Below are 22,353 nucleotides of genomic sequence, written 5' to 3' on the forward strand. Positions count from 1 at the left end.
TAGGGGGTTCTTGGCATAGAGGTTCGACAACTCCTACACCAGCATTTTAGACTTCAGCGTCTTTACTAAAACAGTGTAAATCTATGTACTGGTGATCATCCAATGACTCTTGTTGTAAATATAGCTCAATATCCATTTCTGGAGCTACAGCAGCTTGCTTTACCTGCACAGTCCTGCACTGAGTTACCCATATCCAAGTAGCACAAAAACACTAAGAAAAGGCAGTCTGGCCGGCTAGTTGGTAAGCAGCAATTCAGAGCATCTACTGGATATATGAACAACTTTGCGTGTCTGCACTGTGGCTTCTTTCTCTTATGGATTCTGTGCATGATCATGTGGAATATGGCTAACAGGAAAGCAGCCTTCTTGCCCGGTGCTTAATCGTGGGCTCCTATAATTAACAAGGCATTGGGCATAACAGCACAATGGATTGGCATAGGGAGGTAAAAAAGCATCAATGAATTTTTATGGCAGTAGAGAATATGGCACACGACAACATGTCAAGTTAACTACATCATAATAAGTGCAAAAAAAGCCCACATATGACGAGATACAGGAACAGGAAAAGAAGAAACAGTAATTATTAAGTTATGCTGCATTTTGGAATCAGACAAGTACAAATGGACGGTATTTTGGGCACAGTCACAATCAACAAGGTAAGCTCATCAGTGATTCAGGCTCTGCTCAGAGTTGGCACTAATGTTTTAAAATCATCTTGCACCACAATAATGACCGTGTCACTTCACTGTGTTGACCTCTTTTGACTAAAGACACGTGAGCTCCGAACCATATGAGGGGAGGGACGTGGATTACCCAAAGTGACAGGTCACATGTTACTGATGGGCTGCTCCTATTCAGCTCATGCCATTCCTCACCATGCCTTCCTTGTACTGTTGAAAACAAAATGTGTCACTCAAAGACAGCAATTAAATTAACATCATGCAGCCTGTCAGATCCACTTATTAAAGGAAGATATCCTGTTTGAGGTCTAGCTTTTGGCTCTGGTGCATCCTCTCGGCAGCCATGCATCATTCTGACACTGGGGTTGTTGTGATGACAGGAAAGGAGAGCATGTACGCTGCTGATTCACAGCCCTGCTGAGGTTTTATGAGGGCTGGTGCCAGATTGGATCAGCCAGAGGGACTTTTTGCGAAATTCTTGCAAGATTTGTACGCGTTGTGTTTCCTCATTGTGCCCCTAACCCTAACCACACTCACGAGAGTTGGTCCCCTCAGCTAATCCAACCTAGCATTCACCTTTTGTGAGGACTGCCGACATTGTTGTGGGTTCTTTCTGCTGTCCTTCCATCCTGTGTAAAGCGAAACTGTGACACACCGTCAAGCCAGAGGATGAAATCAGGCCTTTCCTTTTAAATGAGTTGCTGTCTGAGAGAAGGAGAGGCTTTACCAGATAAGAGATGATTATTTCAGAAGGTGTGTTGGTGTTCAGGCTCAGTGCCAAAAGATTTGGCAAACAGAAAAGTAATAAACTTTCCCCCCACCTGGTTATTTAGAATACTTCTCTGCTTTGCTCAAATGAGACTCGCATTAATAACAAATTAAACAGATGTGACTATTTCGCTGTGTGAGCTGAACTCAGTTGGATCTTTTTATTCTTTAGGTTTGGGGACAACAAGAATTCACAAGCTTTTGATTTTAGTCGTGCGTACACTTCCAGGAGGGGTGATATTCACAGTTAATGTGTTCTACGAAAACATAGCCATTTACTAGCCCTTTTTACAACCCTACTGGGTTCCTATGAATCTTAAGTTAAAGAGGCACATTAACCTCCTCTCAGGCATCTGCTTTGTCTTCATTATAGGCTAACAAGGTATGTATGCATTATTCATTATGTATCTTTGCTATCCCAAGCAATATTATTTCTTAGTATACACAAGTGTTTCCATCAAGGATCCATTACTAACACGCACTGGCAGATCCTTTTCTTTTTTTATGTAATTCATATCTGAAAAAGGCTGATTCTGGCTATTTCCTACTCATTCTCTCATTTAACACGAAGTCTTCTGTTACTACTGACATTTTCATGTGGAAGCCAAACGCAGAGGACTGTATTTATGACCCAACTATCAAGATTGGCAAATGCATAAAATCTTCTTTTTTTCCCCCCAGGCAGCCAGTGGACATTCAAATGAATTATTGATTGAAAGACTGAAAAATGGAACATTGCATGAGTAAATGTAATTGCTATCGTTGCCTCAGCTTTCCAACAGTTTGAATCGCTCTGGAGATAATAATAATATATGACAGTAGCTCTGTCCGTAATTTGTTATTTGCAAAAGAAGCTGCAGCAGCAAGGCATCTGTACACTGCAGGGAGGCGGTGGGGTGTGTGTGTGTGTGTGTGTGTGTGTGTGTGTGTGTGTGTGTGTGTGTGTGTCATTTCATTTGCACAAAATGAAATGATGCTACCAATCAGCAGGTTACAACTGTTTTTTCCCCCTCTGCTTTTACCCTCTCCAATTAGTTCTTTCTATGGCTTATTCTGTAAAGCACTAAAGATTTATAAAATCGAGTTAGCTCGAGTGGTTGGTGGTCATCTAACAAACCGGGGGATTTTGCCTCATACACTATTTTTTCGAGGATCGAAGTCATACAGGAGTCATAAGAAGAACAACAATCGTAGCATTAATTTTGCACCATTTGAAACTTTTCTCTTTTTCCCTCAAAGAGGAAAAAAATTACAAATAAATATACTCTTGGTTATGAACATACAATATACACATCCACTATCAAATGAAAAACGGGGACAACTTAATAACACTCTTTTTTTTCTTTATAGGTACATTCCTTTACAAAAGTATACAGTCCCTAAGAATGATAAACTGAGGTATAGACCGGGCCTGACTGAGAGACCCCAATGCCCTCTGGGACACAAAGGTCAGAGGTCATGTGATAACACATCCGCGCCCTCCCCAGTTCAGTCTGTCAGCGCAAGAACACGCAAGAGGCCAGTGTGTTTGTGTGTGTGTGTGTGTTTGTGATCTTCTTTACTATAGTTTGTCCACGTTGACCTACAGAATCAGGCAGTGGCTGCTCTCAGGGACGAAGAGGAGAAGTGTGTGCGTGTGTGTGCGTGTGTGTGCGTGTGTGTGCGTGTGTGTGCGTTTGTGTTTGTGTGTGTGTCCTTGTCTCGCTGAGAGCCACAGAGCATGACATGGCATATTTTACACGGTGCGCCTCGCAAGTCAGTGGTTAACGTTTTGACACAGTAACAGGCGGAGTTCCCTTGCTGAAGTGATGAGGATCCACGAAACAACAGCTTCAGCTTTGATTTTCTCACAAACTTCTTCATCTTCTTTTTCTTTTGTCTCCTGTGACGCGGCCGCTTTCATTTCCCACCTGCATGTCTTTGTCGTGTGAACTATGTTCTTGTCTGTATCCACAGTGTAGGTATAATGTCATGAAAATAATGTAGAAAACCTGTTTTTAAAGACCCTGTGAAGTAAAAATGACAGTGATGCTTCTAACCTTAGAGATGACAGAAGCTAAAAGAATCTACATGAAATTTGCCTGAAATCTTGCATTTAAAACTTCCCTCAGTCCTGTAACCGCTCAGGGAAAGGGTGTATTAATCCATTTGCAAAGGATTCTGACTGAGGCTGGAGGTCTTAATTGCCAGCTTGTGTTGAAGTGAATGTTCGGTTACTTGTTTTTTGTCTTTCATTTAGAGCCAGCAATTTTGCAAAAAGCCAAAGTGACCCCTGTGAGTTACAGCAGGGCTGTGAAAACAAGAAAGGCATATCAAGAATCATATTTCATTGATGCTTTTAAAATGTTTTTCTTTTTATTCCTGCCCTCAGAAATAAACACTCAACATCTTCTACCCAGCAGCTCTAGTTCAAACCCAACACTCTGCTTTAGTGCTTTTGAGCTAAACACTGAATCCTATCAGCTACCACTGCTAATCCTGATTTCTGACCTTTCTGAAAGAAATCAAATTTCTCTTAGTATCACAAAATACGACTGTGCTTTTGAGCATTTTGCCAGCATTGTGACGGCCGCAGCACACACTGCTACTGTTCTCCTCGCTATCCCTGCCCATATTTCCTTTTTCATGAGAGGCACGTGTCATGAACTGCGATTTTTCTTACTTGAGGTCTTTGCATGTATGACAGATGCACTGAAAGAAACGGCTTTTCATAAAGAGCACGAGAATGAAAGATTTGAGCTGGTAATGCGGATGAGTTTTCAACGTGTCGTATATAAAAAGATATAATGCTCCTCAAAATGGATCTGAGGAACTTCACCTGTACTTGTTGCTACTGTAATCCCTCTTTAATAAAAGAGACGTATTTCTTTGATTTGCAAAGTATCTGTAAAAAAGGATTCTTGGTCGACTTTAGTTTTGAATGATTTGATATCATTTCATTTGGATCTAACTTGCGAGGAAATGGTGAAGTTAACTATGATCGAAGGGAAATTTTTTTAGGGCCGGGTTGAAGACAGTGTGTATGTGGAGGACGGCCTGGAAGAGAGAGGGTGGGGTGGGGGAGGGGGCGCTTCATCAGGGGGGTGGAGGTATCTGCACCCCCAGAAGCTCATATGCAAAGATGTTCCAGAAGATGGCGAAGAGGAGGAAGGTGATGAAGGAGAAGACGATGACCCACCAGGAGCATTGTTTCTGCAGGCTCTCCTCATAGCTGCGTAAAATCAGCAGCCCCATGCTGATGCCAACCACGGCCCCCGAGAGGTGTGCCATGAAGCTGGGCTGGGGCCCCGAGGACGGCAGCGGCGGTGAGAAGCGGAGCCACACTGCACGGCCCACCTCCGAACTCACTGTGGAGGGTGACGGAGAGGAGAAAGACAGAGAGTTAAAGCACTGAAATGATTGGCTGAGTGCTCATCATAAGTTTGAATTTATATGAAGTAGGTGTGGAGAGAAACGTCGCAGCTCACGCCACAGACACATGAACATAGGTCTCATTTTATCCGTGTTTCAGTTTTGTTACTTGTCTTATTGTGTTCTACATTTTGCTCCAATTAGTAAAGTTTTCCAGTATGTCCACATATGTTTTCACAGTGTCAATTATACACAGTATACAGTGCTACTAATAAAGTGGATATTTATTCTCTGCCTGGATTCATCATAGTCGAGAACTCTTCATGTCATCTCTTCATTTTCACTCAAGAGTTTCAGTATTAACATATACAGTCTGTATTTAGGATGTAAGTACATTTAATAAATGTTAGAGTTCAAATGACAAATCTTCAGGAAATTGTAATAGTTTAAATGTTTTCTGGTTCAATTGGTCTGAAACATTTAGTTGAGTTTATTTGGCTTTTTCATCAGTCTTCTAAGAAAAAGAGTCATTTGTATAGTTGTATAAATATGAGCTAAAGTCTTTCATCAAAGTGTTCTTCTGTAGCCAAAGAAAGGTCACAGGAGGATTTAAATAGATCTTTATATTTAAAAATTCCTTTCCAATATTACTTTTTGTTCCTGCTCCTCTGAAGCTGAACAAATACTAAATGGTGCCAGTATAAAACCAGGACAAATATTAATTCAGCCATCGCAGTGTCTCACACAAAGTGTCACATCATTAACGTTCCAACAGAGAATAGCTGCTCTTTCGGTTTGGGGGCGGCAGGCTCAGGACAGATGGAGGGAACATATTGCCCGCTAATGAAAGTCACAGTGTATTGGCCCTCGTGTGGAGAAAAAGGACAAGTAGTATGACTCAAACACTTGGAAAAACAAAAGCAACATGTCCAATCAGGGAGCCGCTCACTCTGAGCCATTAGCGATGATAACTTCAGCAGCAGGTCTGTGGCTCAGATTTAAGAGCTTTTTAAGCTGCACTCAAACAAAAAAAGACTTTGGTGTTATGATGAACTATGAACAGGTGCGCGGTTGTTAAATATGCTAAAAACTATAGGCTCCTAATAAATGATTAAACTATGAATTCGGCATAAAAAGCAGCAGCAGCAGGAGCAGAAGCGCAGGGTGCTGAGAGAAAATATGAACTTACTGCAAACTAGCGCCAGGATCATGCGGAGCAGCTTGTACGGACAGCGCATCCCGGCCCAGTTCTGCAACACAGAGTGAAAGTGTCTCGTCAGCACAAACAAATCACGACACAAACAGGCCATAACGCATGTATATTAACAGCTTGGCAAGAAAACACTTCAGTTTCTCTCCACTGGACATATTTAGATCAGAAAGAAAGACAATCCGTATCCTTATGAGAGAGGCGGCAGCATTTAGACTGAGATGCGATTATACACCTGGCTGCTCTCCACTTACTGGTTCTAACCCAGTGGCACTCTATTAATTAGAGCTTAGATAATTTAACAGAAGGGGAGAATGGGCCAATAAATGGCTTCGTGATTCTCTGGGGGAAAAATGAACAATGGCATCCTGATTTAGAATAACAAATTGACTCCCCAGGATGAATAATTGCACCAATCACGTCTCCTCTTAAGTTCCTGACTGTGGGAATATGACCCAGGGACAGTTTCTCCCCTTTCCTCCTCCCTAACAGCAGAAAAAGAGATGCCATGCAAAATTAAAGACAGAGGATAAAAGTAGAGATAAAACCTGCCTTGTCCATACCTTTTCAAGATGTGAGGAGTGGCAGTGCTCACAAAGTCAAATATTACTACAAATAAATTATTAAAGGGGCCATTTTATGAACAATTCACTTATTCAGTTCTTTTGTGTATATATTTGGGTCTCTGGTGTGTCTCTTAACACACAAACTGTGAAATAAGACAACACAGTCAGTTTGGTGTTTGCTGTCTCATCTTCTGGAGGAATAAACACCTGATTCTGCTGTGATCCGGAGCAGTTTAGTGGCAGGACGAGTTTATTTTCTAAACTTTTGGGATTATGTGGATTTAGTGGATTTATCTTCAAACTCACTTCTCAACCTAGATGGAGACAAGATAACACTGCAGTCAAACACCACCTCAGCTACTGTCATCAATAATAACAAACAGCTTAAATTCCAGTGATGAATTTCACTGCCGGAGGATCAGAGCGGTCTGCAGTGGGCAAACATGGAAAGGAGTTTTAATGACCCTGCAAACTTAGGATACTTGATTTGTGCTCCGCCACATATCAATTTGAAGTTTGCAGGAAACCCGGTTATTAAAAAGGCTGCTTAAAAATCTGGGCACAGAGCATGACCCACTTGGGGCTAAGACAAGCATACTCATGCATGTTATTTTCTAATAACACACAATTAACCCCCCTCAATGTTGGACACAACAGTCCAGCAGAGGTCTAGAAGTGGCCTGAGCCAAGACAATATTTTCATGTCTTTCACTCAAATAGTCAGAGGATTTAGTGTTCTACAATCTCACTTTGTTAAAAAAACAAAAAACCTAACTACATTCCCACTTCAAACTCCTACCAGCTGACGGGAGGACTACATTCATGATGGTCCGACTGAGCACAACTCTATATCTCAGATTTATGATGTTCTACTGTCGTCTCAAATCAAAATGGGTAGATAACTTTCGTGAGAGCATATGAGATGAAACCTGGAAATTGTCCACTGCAATGATCCACACAGCCTCCATATGTGTCAGGCGTAGTCTGATCCAATTTAAAATATTTCACAGACTCCATCTGCCTGGGAGCAGGCTTGTCCAATTCTATCCAGATTTCCACCCAACCAATCAGTGATGCAACCGAGACCTAGATACACTTTTTGGGCTTCCCCAAGTATGAGACCATTTTGGAGCAAGGTCCATGAGACATTATCGTACATGTGTAATAAGGCCATAGATCCAGAGCCATGTTTGGAAGTCATCAGAGACCTGAATCTCTCTCAAGCCCGGCCCATGCTGTCGCCTTTTTGTCACTTTTAGCAAAATGTCTCATTTTATATAATTGGAGCTCGGTTAATAAATTCCAACAAAATACGGAAACCACTCCTGGACTACTACAATAATGTCTACACAACAGGCAATATAACTTAAATATAGCAAATTCATAGAATTACATTATATCATTATTAATATTACATAGTATGTGTAAAACAATAAACAATAACGTTGCTGCCATATTTGCCATCCATACATGATGTGAAGGATGTGGGCGTGTGGATAGAGCGGCTACAATGTTAGCAAAGTTCTCATCAATTTTAACTCCCTTCAACTTTTTACAAATTGACATCGTGATGTTCTTATTGCAGCATCCATTTGTTTCTTTTAATTAAATCACAGCAACAGAGCTTCAGTAGCATCACCATGTTGGTTGGGGACTGGTTAGTACCTGCTGTTGCTCGCTGGCTGTTTGGGGCAAATAAACACAAATGATTCATGCAAGTAACAAGAGACATTTCGTGTGTTGGTGCTGTATTGCTATGTTTTTTTTCCAGCAGCCATGTTACTCCGGGGTTCGTGCTCGACAGTTGCCATGGTAGCCGGCACACCCCGCAGAAAAGGGGGGATGAGGTGGGTGGGACAGACACTCAAACTGGCTGTTCTGAAAGGGGCTGTTTAAAGAGGATCAGAAGGCTGCTGTGGTGCTTGATCTTTGTGATATTTTGACCAAAGCATGTCAGATATATTCTATTAAGACCCCAGGTAACTGTGTCAACTTGTGGAAAAGGAGTATGGTCCCTTTAATACCACAGAGAGGGGAGGACTGAACTGGGAGGCAATTTTTGTTGTTTGTGCCTTCACTGACTCTCACAGGAGGGGGAGAGGCAAAGGACAGCCAGTTCATGTTGTCTATTACAGATCTTGTTATCACACCGTTGACACTGAAATGGAGAGCTGCTGAAAGAATCTGACGTGTGTGTGAAGTGCGTGGGGATCGTTCAAAGACTCAAAAGAAAGCTGTTTGGAAGACACAAATATAAAACATGAATACTCTTTTTTTTTTGAACATCAAGAACTATTAAGTCGGAAAGGTACATGTGTAAAGTCGAATGTTGGGTTTGTGCTCTACATGGTTCCAAGATGTTTTTCTGACGAATTCACCAGAGCTGCATGACTTCTAAGGAGTCACGTACACAGCGGTGCTTGGAACCCTCGCTGAACCTGAAAATGTCTTTTTGAGCGAAACAGATGACGATGCTTGATGGCAGATGGCCGGGTCGAAACTGGACAAGGTTTCAAGATTTCCCTCAAAGAACCAACTAGACGAAACATGTCAGAGCAGAACTAAGATGTGGCTTAAAGGATTTCCCAACAACAAACAGACGTCAGGCGTAACAGACCAAATAAACGGTCTGTTAGCTGATGTGGGCACACAGTACAGTTACAGAGACTTCGATTTCGAGCCCGTCACTGCACTTTGATTTTTATTCCTTCTGGCATCTCTGCTGCCCACGGTGAACAGCAACATTAGTTAAAGTGATTCGTCAGATGTAACGTGGCCTCGAGACTCCAGGAAAAATGTGGAGGGAATTTCACATGTGAGCCTTGTGACTGAAAACACACACAGATAAAAAAAAAGAAGCTCTTAAGCAGCATCAGGGGAATTTCATTGCTTGCCTTTTCAGTGGACACAAACAAACACAGTCTTAATAATTAATGAAAGAGTCTGAATGCCAGTTCACTGGAGATTCATCGATATGGATGATGTGAGCAGTGGAGGAAAAAAAGGGAAAGGTTTAGCAAAATCAGAAACCTTTAGAGAGAGCCTCTTCATTTTGACTGAATAAGAGGTCACAAACACTCTTCCTGCTGGCTTAAAAGAACAATCCATCACACCAATGTGATCCTACTGTAGCGGGGAAAACCTCTGACTTTCATTTGCTGCAAAAAAAAACAACCCAACAACAACCAAAAAACAGAAAACAGTGCACTGAACATGCAGCAGTGATGTTGGTGGGAGTGTGGGGTGGTCTCTGTCTTTCTCGTTCACACCATGCGGAAGGCTCTGGCATTTTGTCACCATTGAAAACCGTTTTCAGACTTAACAATGATAATGATGATGGTGATGATGATGGCAGTTACCATGACGACGTTGGCCAGATGTGCTGAGCACAGAGCGTAGACGCCGCCGGAGCCCCCCACCACTGGAGCACGCATGTCGGTGATGGACACTGTCAGTGAGCCTGCAGAGAGAGACAGAGAGACACGCTGATTAGGAGTGCAGACGAAAGAGAAAGAGAGCAGAGCACGCAATGCCGGGAGAAGTGTGTGTGTGTGTGTGTGCGTGTGTTGATAGAGAGAGAGAGAGCAAAGGACAGCATTTTAGAGCAGAGGAGAAAAACAAAAGGAGAGTCAGATTACTCATCAGGCAGCAGCACAAGTCACCTTCCTCTGAGCATTTTTCTAAAATTCAGTTCAGAGGGGCTGTGTTACACCAGCTGACCTTCCCATGCCCTTTCACTTTACATCCAACACAGATGACACACTCTTAAACACACAATATTTCTTAATTAGATTTTCTTTTAAGAGGTTGTTATTAAAATGAATCCATCTCAGGATGATCTCTGATCAAAGTGAAGCCAAGAGAACACGAGAGAAACTTGCTGAAGAGGAAAATTTCTTATTTGTGTGCTCTAAAAATGCCTTGTGTTATATTCATGAGCAAAACCTAATCTGGGTTATGTAGATATGGACAGAAGCCAAGTACGCTGTTTAAAAGGCTAGTTGTAATATGAAAGATACAATTGTGATTAATACACAACACTGCGGCCTGTACAGTGATTGCATGCTTACATTATAACTACATGCAATACAGATGGGTTGTTAAAAATAAAAACAAATACTCTGATACTGTTATATAGCAACAATGTTTTGTTCTTTAACAGTTATTTGGTGATGGAGTCTTGTAATTGTGGTGTCAGGACTAAAAGGCCTAAGTTTCTATAGGTAGCTACTGAAGCTATACTCTAGTAGCAGAGTAAAACAACACATATTAAAAAGTAAAAACACATTTGTCTTGATTCTTGAAATCCATCAGCTGTTCTATTAGAAATCAAAAATTATAAAGAAAGCATCTATCAATCATATCAACCATATTAATAACAGACCTCAAGGACATTTTCCTTCACCTCCATCAATTTCATCATGCATTAATATTGAATATCATGAACAATTGCCTCTTCAATGAAACGCTTCCTCTTTAAATTTAGATGGAATGACATCGAATCATATATTTGATGTGTTAAAGGAATAGTTTGAGATTTTGGAAATACACTTTTTCGCTGTCTTGTCAAGAGTTAGAGTTTGATACCTTCTTGATGAGAGAGGTGGTATCAATCTAATCATTTACCATTTGACAAGAATGTGGATACATGAATATTCCAAAATGTAAAACTATTCCTTTAAAGTGTTCAGAACAACAAAATTGCACCAGACGACCAAATAGACAGAAATAGACTTAACGTAGCCAGCAGCTATTGCACTGAAAGTGTTAATAAGTGTACAGGGGTATAAACCTGAATACAGTTAAGTGCACCAGCCGCTGCCGTTGGCACATAAAAAAAGGTTGCAGTGACACTATGAAGTAGGACAGAATCCCAAACAGCAGAAGTCACAGCGGCAGAAGCTCGGAAGACAGCGTCAGCCACTGTTAATTATGCAAATGAGCTGATAAGGGAAGCGGAGAGGGCTGATAAAACAAAACAGCCTCTTTTTAATCACAGTTTGGGTTTGCTGGAGTTGTGATCTCAGATCTATAATGCATGTTGTAACATTCATATTCCGTGTGTGCGTCGTGGGACCACACAGAGTAAACATCGTCTTAAAGAACGCCTTGTCAGCCCGTAGTGGCAGTGATGATCATGGAAAAACAGATGGTAATCAGAGCGCGTTCCTGAGTCATTCATCTCTCCTCGCTCCAACACCTATGGGCTATTTTATGTGGATTTATGGGGCATATGAAGCTTGGAGCTTCAGCTAAAAATGTGTGGAGGTTCACAGTGCCCCATTTTTAGCAGTTCCACAAAATTGCAATTACACAGTGTAGCATACAGTATGTGGTCTCTGATCTCTTCAAAGTAAAGGAAAAATGTAATTGAAGCAACTTCAGCAACAACATCTGAGTTTCTCTTTTGGTCTTTTCTGAAGCTTCACATCGTTTTTGCAGTTAATTTATTACTCCAACGCAGTGGAGCTTGTAGATACTGTAAACTGATGCAATATTGATAGAGTAACATGAGAGATATCGTCTGGGGATATTAGTTATGGTAATTTTGTGATTTGGGGTAAATGTAGTCTTTTATTGGTCTTTCAAATTCAGTGCAATTAAGCGATACGATTTTGTGAGTTTATTTTACTGTTTTAGCAAAATGGCATGAACATGAGCAATACACCAGATCGCTCCTTAAGTCTGGATTGAATTTGTAGTTTATATCTTACAGTCAATATTGTGGTACTGATGGAATGAGTCAATTTCTCCTAGTTTGTAGCTGACTGTGGAAACAAATATTGTATTTTCTTCATATATTTTCAATTTTAAAATCAATTGCATGCTACAGGCATGCAACACTTTTTGAAGCTGTATTCAGGCACAGCAAAGGTTTGATCTAAATGCTACGGTGAACATCCTGACATGCTCAGAATGATGCAAACATGCTGATGTTGAGCAGGTTTAAGCATGTTTACCATCCGGGTTTTGTGTGTTAGCTTGCCAACATTTGCTAATTAGCGCTAAGCCTGGTCATGAACTGAATTATTGGGCAATTTGACCTGATGATGGTGCTAGAGGGGGGATCACCAAAGTTATCCCAAGGGGGTAAAGAATGTCTGTAGCAAATTGAGTGATTCATCGAGACATTTCACTCATTACCACACATTTCAACTTGGTAGTGGAGCTAAAAAAGTCAAAAAAGGTCACAAAAATCATTAAGATTTTTCATGGTCATTCATCCAGTAGTTGTTGAGATATTTCAGGCAAGGAGAAAGTGGTGGACCAACCGACTGACAGAAGAGTGTAGCTAAAAAAAGCAGTTGGACAAATGTCATGTTAATGTCATGGGTCAATGACAAAAACTACCAACTTCACTTAAGAGTATTGAGGTATGACTGTATGATATTTAACAGCAGCCCACACCACCTCTCTGTAGAAGACACTTGTCAGGGATCTGATACCACCATCTGCGGGTGAGGAAGAAGAGACAATCCGAGACCTCCGGCTCAGAGGAAGAGACAGGCTCCACAGGGAGGATAGAAACTGCTCTCTCCTCCTGCTCACTCTGCTTTGGTGAGAGGCTCCCAAATACAGTATGAATATTAAACAGGCCTGTCATGTGGGCTCTCCTGCTTAGGGGGATTTAAGATTTAGGATTCTCGCACTCAGCAGGAGCTGAGACGTGAGGTGTGCGATTATTTCAGTGCGGAGCTGACACATTCCATCTCATGTACAGATTATTTATTGTTGCCATCCTCAAGTCATCACCAACATCCTCAAATCTTTTTGTGAGCTTGCAACATCCATGAGTGCACTGCAGTGTAGACAGTAAAAATTATGTACTTGGTATGGAGTATAGGTTAACTACACACTCAGGGCTATACTCTATCTACTGCAGTATAATCCCCAATGCAGCTCAGAGAACCAAGCCTTTCTGTCAAACCAAACTTCCTACACCATTACTGTTACTCCAGGATGCCCTTAAGCTATGGGTCAACTTTGTATTTCTCTGGGATGAGGTGCAGACAAGGGATGGTAAGCTGACCCGAGGCCAGAGTCTGACACTGCCTGAGGCAGCTGCTCTCTATAGTGGCTCCAGTGGAAACTGAGCCAGAGCACAGTAAATGCTGCAATTAAAAAAAAAAAAGCATCCAATCCTCGGAAAAATATGGCGAATGCCTCTGCACAATTACAAACCTGATGATTTGCTCTCATTTGCACTGGTTTCCAAAGTTTGCATATGCGGATAGCTATTGACTGTGATTACTGCGGCTATTTACAGTCTATCTATCAAGAGTACACAGACCCTGGAGGAATGGAGCTGATGTAGTTTCTTAATGAGCAGATTATGCTGAATAGATGTTTAATCATTGTCGAAGTCTAGATGTAGATGTTTTGGCTAAAACCTGGATACATGGATGCCTTCGCTTTCTGCCAAAACCTATGTATTCATATGTATGTATGGATTCTCAGGGGCATGTTTCTTATATTCGTAATTTGTCATGCAAAAATGTATTTAAAGCTTGGTAGAAAAGTTTGATATATAAAACTTTATTGAGATGTCCCAAAGTAAAACCTGCATTTACTTTTTTTGGCCACTTGGGGGCAGTGTAGAGAAGCTGTAAATTGTTGACATATTAAGAGCTTATTAAGTTAACATGGTGCATGTGTTAGCAGACATCTGCCTGTTGACACATACAGTAGACACATAGCAAAATTAGCACACAGTTCGAGTCATGTTTGTGTGCATTTGAAGAATTATTAGTCCAATATGAAGTTCCCTTTTAGCTCTGTTTTTGGCCTCTACTAACTCCTGGCTTCTTAGCTGCTAAAGGCTCCCCTATGTTCACCAGCTAGTTGCTAACTGTGTCTGCTGCTTGGTACTTGGCAGGTAGTGTACAGAATTTTGAGGTATTTTTGGAAAACAGCTGCCTGCTGCCTCGGGAAACAAAACAGATGAGAGCAGTCAGACTGAAACAAACACTTAAGTTGCCGGTCATAAAACAAAAACACAACATACAAAACATAAAAAGCTGAGTAGCGCTGATAGAAACTGCAGAGTTGAGAAATTATCATCTGTGGATTTGTTCCTATAAGTGACGTCTTGCAGATTACACATAGTCATCTGACCCATTGTTAATATACCTGAATTTGTTTTCTGGAAACCTAAAACATGTCTGAGAACATTAATATGCATTGAGCTGCATTTCTTGGTTGGTCAGCTAATAAATCACTCTGGAGAGGACAATTAAAGGACAGTGAGTCTTTATTTATTCAGTGTTGGGTAAACGGAGATCTGGCAACCAAGCACTGTGCCTTTGTTTTAATATGAGACAAGCATCATTTCTTTGCAGTTCAGTTGATTTCAGTCAGTTTTGGAAATGACAGTTGTAAATTATAGAGGTGGAACTTGAAACCAGCTCTCTGCCACAGCTCAAAGGCCAGTATCAGCAGGGTAGACCTCCATTAGTTGATGCTGTGGGAACGTTGATTTTCAGGTTCGAGTAGCTCTATTTGTACACACTTGCCTCAGACAGATCTATCCTGTATGCATTAAATCTTGTGACCCTGCACAGAGATGTGCTGTAGTCAGCAGTCCTGTTGCTGCCTCTGTTGGCTAATAAACTGGGGAAATGCCTGATCAGATTTATTTACTAAGCACAAATAAGAAGAGAGGGAGACTGATGGGAAGAGAGGGAGAACGTGTGCATCCACGTGAAATGGTGACACAGAGGACACACTAAGGATGCAATCTGAGTTATTATTTTCTTTCTTGTGTGTTTTTTAACGTTCTTTTTCTAATGTACTGGATTTTTGAGGCCAAAACCAATATTGATATTTATATTTTAATGTTTTAAAAACCTGATCATGAGATATCAGCCAAAAGTCACTGTTGTAATAAATACATAATTTAAACATTTTTTGATAAGGATTAAGTAGATTTACTTTCATATAGAACTGTGACATTTTGAAGTTGAAAAAAAAAACCTTGTACAAACTATGTAATACTAACACTATTTGAATGACCTCAAACATAATTAAGGATTCTTTAATGCATTTACTAATTTGCTGAAATATACACCAACACTAATAGACTGTATCTGCAGTAAGCTAATATCGGCTGATACATCGAGCCAATTTAACAGTTTAGCTCTAATGCCCATCGCAATTACATACAGCCCAAAGTCATGTCTTCAAATTACTACATTTTCACTAATCTTTGAGCAACACTCTCAAACCAAAAGCTGAGTGATATAAAAGAGACAAAAACAGCCACTCTTCACATTTGAGAAGATGGAAAATGTTTAGTATTTTTACAAGATAAAAGATTTGATGATCACAATAGCTCTAATAATTTTGTAGCAATAGACTAATCGATTAATCATTTTAATTCTAGTTTTATGCATCATGAAGTCACATTACTTGACTTTGAAAGCCAACTTAGTTTAGTTGTCTTATGCAAGCAGACACAGTTTGGAGGTGAGTGCAGAAAAAAATGAGTAAATGTCAGGGTGGCTCAACTGGAGGGAGCCCTCTGTCATATGATCTTTTGTCTACTCTACAGACTATTTGAAAAGCACATGGCTTCAAATGTCATTTAATAGAGCGGCGTCCATTTCAAAGCTTCAATTCAACTATAATAGTGCTGTGAGACTCGGGGAGCTCCATTAAAGATATTTTGCACCTGGGAAGGAGATGGAAACCTGTGTCATTCAGACAGAAAGCGATAAGGGAAATACCATCTCTGTCACCCGTGGGTTACTTCAAGTGGAGCAGCATGGCTTGCAATCAGTCTCTATCCCATCTAACATCTTCATCCATCGCCTCGTGCCCCGGTGAAGCGTGGGTGGGAGGGATGCAAACCCTCAGATGATGTGAAGGAGTCTGAGAACTTTTACTTCTCTGCAGTGTTGAGCTGCGGAGGAGCATCAAGACTGTCAGCATCCTCAAAGCGACAAAACACTACACACCTGTGCTGCTGCAACTGCAGTCAAAGCCGATCATTAGAGGAACAACATCAGTGAGGGAAACACAGAACCATAGTTGAAACACAACATAAATAAGGACCTCTCTTGTCTATTAATACAAAAAAAGAGAAACATGAAAACAACACTATGCCAGCACTGTCGTTGCCAAGCTCTGGCCTGGAGGAACGGATACGATTCATCAATTTCACATTGTGCCAACATGGCCACTGTAAACATACCTTGCCCTTCCTTGGAGATTGATTTTGTGTATCTGAACTGTTTTTCTGCCCCGTCCAAATTTGCCACATGGGGAAAAAATATGATAATATTTATGCTACCCCAGAGACCAGGGGGCATCAGGAAAAATCTATATTCTCCACAAGTCACAACATCACAGCTGCTGAAAGGAGAATGGCACCAACTGTCAGTGGAAAAGTATAATCACATCTGTAGTTTGTGTATGTGTGCAGGTATATGAGCATGTCTGTAATGGAAGAGGAAAATAGAAAACTTAGAAATGAGTGAGCTTGTCAAATTGTGCCCATGAAGTTGTTTTGTCTTTTGTGAAGCTGTAATACAAAATAATAAATTCTTGTCACGACCACGGTGCTTATCACTCACGACTGCTTTTCAGCTAACAAGCACAATAAATGCCTTTCTGTGAAAATTACACATATTCTTTGAACATTCCAATGAAAAAGGGCATTGACGAACTTCCTGTGCTCAAGGGTGTAAAGCCGCAGTGATGGCTGCAGTTTCTTCATTGGAGAACCTTGAAACTAACCAGCAAGGCAAATAGAATATAAACTTGGCAGGGAAATAGCTTCCTCCCGAACTCCACCTGACGCACACTGCCTGACCTGGATTGACTTCATGCAATAGATGCAAACAGACGCTCATAAACACAGTAGGCTCGCTCCGCACGAAAGGGATACCTTCAAAGAGGCGACGTTACAGTAGAAATATTCATCATCCTCGGTGTTGTTATCAGCAAGGCTGCAGGGGGGCGGTTGTAGAGGAAGTGAGCTTGGTATCACCTGGGAAGTGTTGACTGTGGGGTGGGACGGTGGGACTGGGGGGGTTGGGAATTACCATAATCACGCTGGCAGCCTCTGCATCGCGGCAAGGTCACCCTGCCTCCTCAGTGCTCAGTTCAGCCCCGCATCAGGGGAGTACATCAGTAACACAGGACAAGACACTTCAGTGCTATAGCACCACTAGGGTTTGAACACAAAACGTTTCTGTGGCTGAGATCGGATAAAAGGACAAAAATCGGACCTTGCAATGGGCCTTCGAAGTGAGAGCAGGCAAGAAATAATTGGTATTCAGCATGCAATGGTGACACAAAGACAATTCCACAGTCATGAAAATTCTTCCTGATTTTCACAACCCTTACCGGATTCATCTCCAGCCAATCCAATCAACGCGTTGCTTAATATCTCTACAGCAGCGATTGAAGTGAGTCTGTCACTCTATTGTATCTGCCCTCGCTTGTCTTTTTATCTGCACCTCCCCCTCATTACCAGCTGCTGATGCTGCTGATGTGCTGTGCAGGTGTGGCAGCACAGTTTATCTGACTCAACTTCGCCGTGAGAAAAACTCCCCAGAGAAATACAATGCATGGTCTTCACGCAGTCACTTAGTTTACTGAGCACCACTGTGTGATTATATGATTACATTATTTCAAAACCTGACAATGCTCCCTTTGTGTGTTTATTAAGGGATCACGCAATTCTCCACTATAGTCCTTACAAAGCTGTATTGTAAACAGTTTATCATAAAGTTTCATGAAACCCTTTCCAACCACTCATAATGTTGTCTGACAAAATAAACCGTTGCTCATCATCCACTTACAAGCATTTGTGGAGTCTTCCAGTGGGAATGACAGAGAGAGAGTGAAATTGTTGAAAGCTCTGGAAAAAAACACTATTAAGTGGACCTGTAGTTAGGATTTATTTATAGTCAAAATAACATTGCCAAGATTTTGAATGAAATTTCACTCTCGACACGAATGTATCTTAAACACTATACTAGAGAAAATCTTAGAGTCGGTCTTTATCACACCAACAAATGGTCACACAATAGAAAAAGTGAATTAAACCTATAAATGAAGACTTGACCCATTATGAAATTGAAAATCTTGCATCTAAGTACTAAAGCTTTTTGTTTTTATAACTCAATGACATTTATTGATTGTAATCTTTCAGACTGCCAAAAGTTTTCAGGCCTTTGTTCCTGTAGAGTAGAATAACTCGCAGTAGTGTGTTTCTACCAAACATCAAACATCAGCAAAATGGATGACGGACAAAGTCACTCTTGGCCCGGCACCAAGGTCCTATATTCACTGGCAGCAGATATAATCATATTTACCTTGTCTAAATATGTTCGGCATGCTTTTAAAAACATCAATCAGTCAAAGTATGAAATGGTATTGTAACCATTTCATAGTATGAGTAATGTAAAATTTAGAAATGGTAGTGTAACAGGCAAAAATAAGTCTGAAGGCTTCCAGTCATTTAGGGAACTGAAAAGGCTTTTATTAGCGTGAGAGAATGCAGAAACAATCATCAGGCTAAATTAAGGCTGACAACACGGCGAGTCTGGCGTCCACAGCGGAAAACTGACACTGCTGCGGTTCTGCTTGATATCAGAACAACATTAATCAACCACTGAAGGATTAAACATTACATCTAACTTTGTGTGGAGCTTTTACAGCATCTACTAGCTTACAACAGTGAGGTTATACTGACATGCAGCCATTTATCACATTTCCATTATAATATCCCAACAGACCACAAATGACATCAGGCCACATGTCTTTTCCTCTTCTTGACTACAGATGCTAATAAGCGTTTTGAGCACAGAGCTTTCTGACACTGCCTGGCCAGTTTAACAGTGAACAGTATATTCTGTTAACAAGCTTCTGGAAACGAGGAGAAAATCCTGATAGTGAGGCTCTATAGATGCTCAGTGACAGTGAAACCACTCAGGGTTTTCTGGTTCAGTTACTCTTGTGCATCTTATACTATATCCCTGAGTGCTGCTCGCTTTCTCATTATCGCCCTGCGCACACCCACACAGTCACATTCACATTAACATCTGCAAGCTGGAAAATATGACCAGTCCTCTTACTGTTGGCCACTGGAGCCACTGGGGGTTAAGGGCCTTGCCTCAAGGGTACCTCAGTGGAGCTAACGGGGAAGGGGTGTTTTTTAAAATGCCTGTTTGTAAAAAACGTCCTTTGGACAGACAGCGTCAAAACAAATAACAACAGAAATGATTTTAAATCCACATTTATGAAGAATTATCTGGCACATAGTAAAAGCTGATGATGCATCTTTTATTAGGATTGTATCATATTTTATGGTACTTTTATTATAATTATTTCCTATTTGTTTTGCATATTTGCATAAAGTATGGCTTTTATTGCATGTTTATTATATTTTTCATTCCACTATACACATATTTGTATTATAAAAGCCCATCTGGGGATGAGCATTGCAAATTAAATGCTATGATTTGTGGCATTATCTGCTCACTGAATAGTCTACGTGCATGTCTCTGTTCTCATTAAAAATAAATGAAGATGTCTAAGTAAGATATTTTTTAAAAGATTATTTTATAGCATGATTGTTTTTAGGAGGGTGACAGGCAACACGTTTTTTTCCCTCTAAACACATGTTTCTTTCATGCTGGCACATATTTTTTTCTTTACAACCAAATGTGACGCTATGAGCTCTCTTTCCTTCTACAGCAACAGGTTTTCGTCACTGGAATTTGTGGACGATTCATTGAAAAATCAGAGTGAAAGTTTTACCCCAGGTCTTTTTTCTTTTTTTGTTACACTGAAGCTTGCAGAATCGAGGCTGGCACCAAAGAGCAGTAAAAAAATCTAGTACAGTAAGTTGACACTATAGATCTTCACCGACACATTGATATCTAAGTTGAGCGGGACACAGGGAGACGGTAGACTCAAGCTTGCTGTTAAGAAAGGCTGCTGGATGATTTGGATTGTATTCAATGTAAGGTCTCACACAGGGCTAGGAGGAAAAACACAGTGATCTGGCATCTGTCGATGTCCTGAAGCACACAAAGAGGCTGAAGGAGTTGGCCTGAAAGAAGGAGAACCAGAAGAGATTCCTGCTGCTTCTCTTTAATATGGAGTTGAACATGACTCAACATTTTACATTGTGTGCCTGTTTCCAAACATGAATTTGAAGTGGAGCTCTTGATCCACTGTAAGTGCAGCAGAGCCATGAAAGATAACTGAGTGGATGCAAAAGAAGCAGGGACAAGGACTGGGGTCTGAGCAGCTCTCTCAGAAAATAATTACAGAATTATTCTTTTTGTCAGCACACATCCAAGGACAAAAAGTACAAGTCATACTTTATCTTCAGAGGGTGCACTACAGTACTGCACCAGTGTGATGGAGTCAAAATCAGAACCTATCACCATTTAATGTACTCAGTTTGTGAACAACCTTTGTGAAATCAGTTCTCCTTTTTTTTAAATTGGAAAGTTAATCATTCTCTATGCAAAGTTGTTTTTTCATGCATGCAAGAAGTGATTTACACTTTCACAGTATTTGAGGCTCCTTCCAAAAAAAATCTTCCTTCTTGGCTTTGAAAGGAAGCCCTGGGGTGCAGAAGTACTTGCTGTGTGTTAAGGCACACACATAACGGCGCGGTACCTGCAGCACGTTGCTGCATAAACTCATACACTGAGTGCAGCTATAAACTGAAAGCTCTGCTGCCCTACAAAAATAACAAGCAACATGCGTGCGAGAGCTGATAGCAACAGCCGACATGATTGAACTCATGAGCTAGAATAAGACTGCATGAATAAACATGAGACAGCCATGGGCAACAAAATGGGGAAGGAGGGAAAATCAAGAATTTCACTGAGTGATCTAAAGCATCGGGCAATTTCAAACATCCACAAGCAATCATACATAAGTTTACAAAGACGGAGGGGAAACCGGCTGAAATAGATAAGTGTGAGGCGGTGAAACGCGTAGTAACAAGAACCAAAATCTGAACTCACAAAGTCACACACACATCATACACAAGCATATCAGCAAAAGCAAGGATGGATGAATACAAATAGAAGGGTCTTCTATCTACCCAAGTGTCCATGATATCTTCATTTTTTTTACAAACCAAACATGTGCAACTTAAAAATGTAAGTTTATAAAATCCACACAAGAATATGACCTATGAAGCACAACTACTGCACATTTACATTACACGAGCGGCCTTGTGAGGCTGTACTTTGAGCTAAATACTAACTTCAGCATGCTAACATGATCACAATAACAATGTCAACACACTGATTGAGCAGGTAAAATGTTTACCATTGTTCACCATCCTAGTTTAGCGTGTTAGCATGCTAACATTTGCTTATTCTAACTAAACACAAAGTACATCTGAGGTTATTGCAGGTATTTGGTCATAAACCAAAGAATTTGATAAATTTAACCTGAGGCGGACGTGAGCATGTGTACCAAATTTCAAGGCAATTCCTTCCTACAGTTGTTACATTACATTTCAAAAACCACAACCTCATGGTGGCACTAGAGGAAAAGTCAGATGACAGCAAAAGTCAGCAGGTGTCATCCTTCACCATGAATTTCTAGACCAACGTTACCATCCACAGAGTGTCAGCATCAAATAAGGTTAAATGTTAAATGCAGGTCACTTGTACCCTGTCTGTTCATCCAAAAACAGGCAAAAGAGACATCCTTTATTCCTTCCTCACTCAAATTCAAAAAATTGAATATGTCAAACCCTGTATGACTGCAAATCACGACTGTCCATTGTGTTTCA

At 40.8% G+C, this 22,353-nt stretch overlaps 1 protein-coding gene across 1 annotated transcript in view; it reads right to left on the reverse strand.

The window, feature by feature from the left end:
- Window positions 1-4,523: 4,523 nt before the first annotated feature.
- Window positions 4,524-22,353, reverse strand: part of rhbdl1 (rhomboid, veinlet-like 1 (Drosophila)) — a 41,992-nt gene continuing 24,162 nt past the window's right edge. The window contains exons 8-10 of the mRNA XM_062443200.1: window positions 9,935-10,035; window positions 5,989-6,049; window positions 4,524-4,795 (exon numbers count right to left, since the gene is read on the reverse strand). Of these exons, the coding sequence (XP_062299184.1) occupies window positions 4,524-4,795; window positions 5,989-6,049; window positions 9,935-10,035 (434 nt within the window). The remainder of the gene's footprint in view (window positions 4,796-5,988; window positions 6,050-9,934; window positions 10,036-22,353) is intronic.

The sequence above is a fragment of the Scomber scombrus genome, chromosome 21 (genome assembly GCF_963691925.1).
Source record: "Scomber scombrus chromosome 21, fScoSco1.1, whole genome shotgun sequence".
Taxonomy (NCBI): Eukaryota; Metazoa; Chordata; class Actinopteri; order Scombriformes; family Scombridae; genus Scomber; species Scomber scombrus.